The following is a 5,000-nucleotide window of genomic DNA, read 5'->3' on the forward strand; positions in this document are numbered from 1 at the left end:
GTTTTAGGGGGGCCTTATTGGGGCGTTGGTGGTAGGAGCTGGGCAGTGGGTTTGGTGGGGGGCATGTGATTAAGTTGAGAGTCCGACTTGGGTGGTCCTTCACTGGGCATGGTGAGAGGGAGCTCAGGCGAGGAGCTTCACGATATGCGGTGTAGATATGCCGGATCTCACACGAGTGTTTTAGTGGTTTAATTGTTTAATAAGTAAAATTCAGACAATAAGGGATGAAAGCAAGTGAATATAAGGGGCAAAGAGTCGGACAATAAGGAGCATGGGCTCCACAGACTAAGTTCAAATCGTAATATAGGCAGAGACCCAGAGGATCCTAGGCCAAAAATCGGAGAATAAGGAGCATGGGCTAAGTTCAAATCGTAATATAGGCAGAGACCCAGAGGATCCTGGGCATAAATTCGGAGAATAAGGAGCATGGGCTCCACAGACTAAGTTCAAATCGTAATATAGGCAGAGACCCAGAGGATCCTAGGCCAAAAGTCGGAGAATAAGGAGCATGGGCTAAGTTCAAATCGTAATATAGGCAGAGACCCAGAGGATCCTGGGCATAAATTCGGAGAATAAGGAGCATGGGCTCCACAGACTAAGTTCAAATCGTAATATAGGCAGAGACCCAGAGGATCCTAGGCCAAAAGTCGGAGAATAAGGAGCATGGGCTCCACAGACTAAGTTCAAATCGTAATATAGGCAGAGACCCAGAGGATCCTAGGCCAAAAGTCGGAGAATAAGGAGCATGGGCTAAGTTCAAATCGTAATATAGGCAGAGACCCAGAGGATCCTGGGCATAAATTCGGAGAATAAGGAGCATGGGCTCCACAGACTAAGTTCAAATCGTAATATAGGCAGAGACCCAGAGGATCCTAGGCCAAAAGTCGGAGAATAAGGAGCATGGGCTAAGTTCAAATCGTAATATAGGCAGAGACCCAGAGGATCCTGGGCATAAATTCGGAGAATAAGGAGCATGGGCTCCACAGACTAAGTTCAAATCGTAATATAGGCAGAGACCCAGAGGATCCTAGGCCAAAAGTCGGAGAATAAGGAGCATGGGCTAAGTTCAAATCGTAATATAGGCAGAGACCCAGAGGATCCTAGGCCAAAAGTCGGAGAATAAGGAGCATGGACTAAGTTAAAATCGTAATATAGGCAGAGACCCAGAGGATCCTAGGCCAAAAGTCGGAGAATAAGGAGCAGGTGCTCCAGAGACTAAGTTAAAATCGTAATATAGGGCAAAAAATCGGGACAATGGGGGCAATTTTCTGGGCTACATTTTTTGCTCCGTCAGAAACTAAGTCAGAATCGTAATATAAGTCCAGAAGCCCAGAGGGTCTCTGGGTCTTTGCTTATTGTTCCGATTTTGGGTGCTTTAAGGCGGACCCCAGGGGCCACCCTGCGCCCATTAAAAAAAACCCTTTGCTTTCGAGTAGAGGCCTCCAGAGCAGGGGCCCGGGCATCACACGGCCCACTGCCCCCCCAACCGAAGCCTTATTGGGTCACATTTAAAGCTTTTTGGGGGTGGCAGGGCTGAAACTTAAAGGAATTGACGGAAGGGCACCACCAGGAGTGGAGCCTGCGGCTTAATTTGAACTCACCAGGCCCGGCTCGGACACGGACATTCGCCGTACATTGGCCTGGGACACGGACCTGACGCTCTGCCATTCGCCGTACATTGGCATGGGACACGGACCTGACGCTCTGCCATTCGCCGTACATTGGCATGGGACACGGACCTGACGCTCTGCCATTCGCCGTACATTGGCCTGGAGCTCCAAGGCTGAGACACAGAGCGGACATTCAGACATTTACCATACACTGCCTGGAGCTCCAAGGCCGAGACACAGAGCGGACATTCAGACATTTACCATACACTGCCTGGAGCTCCAAGGCCGAGACACAGAGCGGACATTCAGACATTTACCATACACTGCCTGGAGCTCCAAGGCCGAGACACAGAGCGGACATTCAGACATTTACCATACAGTGTATTGGCGCATATGAGACAGTCCCATTGCCCGGACATTAGCGCCCTACACCGTTACAAATGACCCATTTTGGGAGTGAAAACCCTAACCCTAACTAGGGCTGGCTGGCTGGCTGGCTGGCTGGCAGCAGAGGTCCCATGTGAATATCAAAAATGACTTTTCCCGTACTCGAACCGGGTACCACAGAGTCCCCAGCCCGATGCGTATCACACTGAGCTATACCGCTCACAGGCAAATGGAAGGCGAAAGTAGGTGCTGACAGTGAGTGCTTTCCCTCCAGCACTAAAACGTGGGTACTTGAATCCGTTTTCAGTGCATTGTTTCTCGGTCTGAAAAATGGCTTTGCCCGGAGTCGAACTGGGTACCACAGAGTCCCCAGCCCGATGCGTATCACACTGAGCTATACCGCTCACAGGCAAATGGAAGGCGAAAGTAGGTGCTGACAGTGAGTGCTTTCCCTCCAGCACTAAAACGTGGGTACTTGAATCCGTTTTCAGTGCATTGTTTCTCGGTCTGAAAAATGGCTTTGCCCGGACTCGAACCGGGTACCACAGAGTCCCCAGCCCGATGCGTATCACACTGAGCTATACCGCTCATTGCTGGGGAGGTGATCTGCAAAGTGTCCCTTTATTTAGGGACATGTTCTTTATTCCTACCCGAGGAACTTCCGTCTGATTGGTAGGGAGATGGTGGGCGGAGAACGCTGTGATTAACAACACCTGTTCACGGGTGTCTAAAAGCAGCGTCTCTTCAGCGTTCGGTCTCTTTATTCGAGTTAGTGGAGGTGAGTACTGAAAGAAATGTCTGATACTGTGACAACCTGCCCGCTTTGCCTAGGTGTGTACGCTGCTCTGCCGCAACATTTAAGGAGAGCTCACGGTGTGCAGAACGCGGAAGAGAGGGGCCTGCTGTTGTCGCTGGCGAGTGGCAGAACAAACATTCGTGAAGAACCTTGTCCGGTGGTGGGGTGCAGCTACAACAAAAAAAGGTTAGACCGTCACCTTTCTGATGGGCATCAAGAACTGAGTGCCGCTGAGTTGGCACGACTGTTTGCAAATCTAAAGAAGTGTGTAGCGGTGAGGCGCCTCTCAGAGCTGCGGGCCAGCTTGTCGGGAATAACCATGGTGTCGCGGCTTGACACGGCTGTGACCGAGGACAGCCCCACCGATCTGGCTCCGTCTGGAGTGATTGCGGAGAGCCCCACCGAGGGGCCTCCGTCTGCGGAGAGCCCCACCGATCTGGCTCCGTCTGGAGTGATTGCGGAGAGCCCCACTGAGGGGCCTCCGTCTGCGGAGAGCCCCACCAAGCTGGCTCCGTCTGGAGTGATTACGGAGAGCCCCACCGAGGGGCCTCCGTCTGCGGAGAGCCCCACCAAGCTGGCTCCGTCTGGAGTGATTACGGAGAGCCCCACCGAGGGGCCTCCGTCTGCGGAGAGCCCCACCAAGCTGGCTCCGTCTGGAGTGATTACGGAGAGCCCCACCGAGGGGCCTCCGTCTGGAGTGATCCAGGGAAGCGGCCATGACACAGAGCCTGGTGGTTGCAGCATCAGGAGGTGCATTGCCACCCGGAGTTCTCTCAGCGCTAGGTGTTGCCAGCTGCAGAGGAAGGTGGCTGTGCTCTCAAGGAAAAGGAGGAACCTCTCCACGTCCCCGATCCCTGTCCAACCAGGGAGAACGGAAGGTTTCGTCGGACAAAGTAGATCAAAATGTCCCCAGTTTCCAGAGTCTGTGGGTGAGTCTAAAAAGCCACATACGGCTTCCATCATTTTAAGTTTGTGCTTTGCTGACTTTGTCTCATTGCATGTCTGAAGAATCCTACCTGTCTGCGTATCGCCTTCAGCAGCAGGGCTCCAATCCCTCGGTAAAGCGGAAGGAAAACGCCACATCCAAGGTGGGAAGAGTCCGAGACTTCTTAGCCTACATGGGGGCTGGAAAGAATAAGCTCCACCTGTGGAACTACCTAGACAACCCCGAGCGTATATTCAGGTGAGTGATCTACTTGGATGAATACTTTGAAATAATTTGACTTGGATGAATACTTTGAAATAATTTGACTTGGATGAATACTTTTAAATAATTTGACTTGGATGAATACTTTGAAATAATTTGACTTGGATGAATACTTTGAAATAATTTGACTTGGATGAATACTTTGAAATAATTTGACAATCTCTGCTCCTTGTCCCCGTGCAGTTACGCAGCAAGCCTCCAGCCCAGCAAGACCGTCACGACGGCTGCAATTTATCTAAAAAATTCGTCCCAGTTCATGAAGTATTTTCAGCAAACGCCCCCGAAACAATGCAGACTTTCCCGGGGCCAAATAGTCGGTGTTATACGGGCTCTGGATGCCTCTAAATCTAACATCCAGACACCAGTAGTCCTCCACCAGCTAAAGGTGAAGTCGGATAAACTGTCCCGGTTGGTTTCCCGTGAGACGCTGCGTAACTGTCAGATGAGGGCGGAAGCTGCAATCCCAAAGCTTCTGGGTAAGTGTGCTGGGTTCATTGAATCCACCGTACATGATGTGTTCAAGTTTGACTTAATGTGATCTTCCTTAGACTGCATGGAGCGTGGAAACAGCACCCGGGAACGGTACGCCTTTTTCGGTCACTTGTCCGCCCTCCTGGCATCCCTCTATGGACACCGGCCGGGCGTATTCAGGAACATGACAGTGACTGAGGTGCTCCATGCTGCGGAGGAGGAAGAGTGCGAGGCGGACACCATCACCGACCCTGGCTATGTTATTTCGGTAGGTGTGTGCTCCCCAAATAGTGGTTTATTTCAATGTATTATTCTATATATTCCCTGGGGCACAATAATTAAAGTGGTTTATTTCAAAGTGTTTAGTTGCATTTATCTATTTCTTTAGTGGTTAAATTCAAAGTGTTTTAGTGGTTTATTTCAATGTATTATTCTATATATTCCCTGGGGCACAATAATTAAAGTGGTTTATTTCAAAGTGTTTAGTTGCATTTATCTATTTCTTTAGTGGTTAAATTCAAAGTGTAGA

The 5,000-nt window shown here is 50.3% G+C and overlaps 1 protein-coding gene across 2 annotated transcripts in view; it reads left to right on the forward strand.

Moving 5' to 3' along the window:
- Positions 1–3,396: 3,396 nt before the first annotated feature.
- Positions 3,397–5,000, forward strand: part of LOC119199379 (uncharacterized) — a 2,172-nt gene continuing 568 nt past the window's right edge. Inside the window, exons 1-4 of one of the 2 annotated variants that reach the window (XM_062561480.1) lie at positions 3,397–3,722; positions 3,831–3,976; positions 4,184–4,476; positions 4,549–4,739. In XM_062561480.1, coding sequence (XP_062417464.1) covers positions 3,510–3,722; positions 3,831–3,976; positions 4,184–4,476; positions 4,549–4,739 — 843 coding nt within the window. In that variant the 5' untranslated portion in view covers positions 3,397–3,509. The remainder of the gene's footprint in view (positions 3,723–3,830; positions 3,977–4,183; positions 4,477–4,548; positions 4,740–5,000) is intronic. The other variant, XM_062561481.1, reaches the window with a different exon arrangement.

The sequence above is a fragment of the Pungitius pungitius genome, chromosome 3 (assembly GCF_949316345.1).
Source record: "Pungitius pungitius chromosome 3, fPunPun2.1, whole genome shotgun sequence".
NCBI classification, from domain to species: Eukaryota; Metazoa; Chordata; class Actinopteri; order Perciformes; family Gasterosteidae; genus Pungitius; species Pungitius pungitius.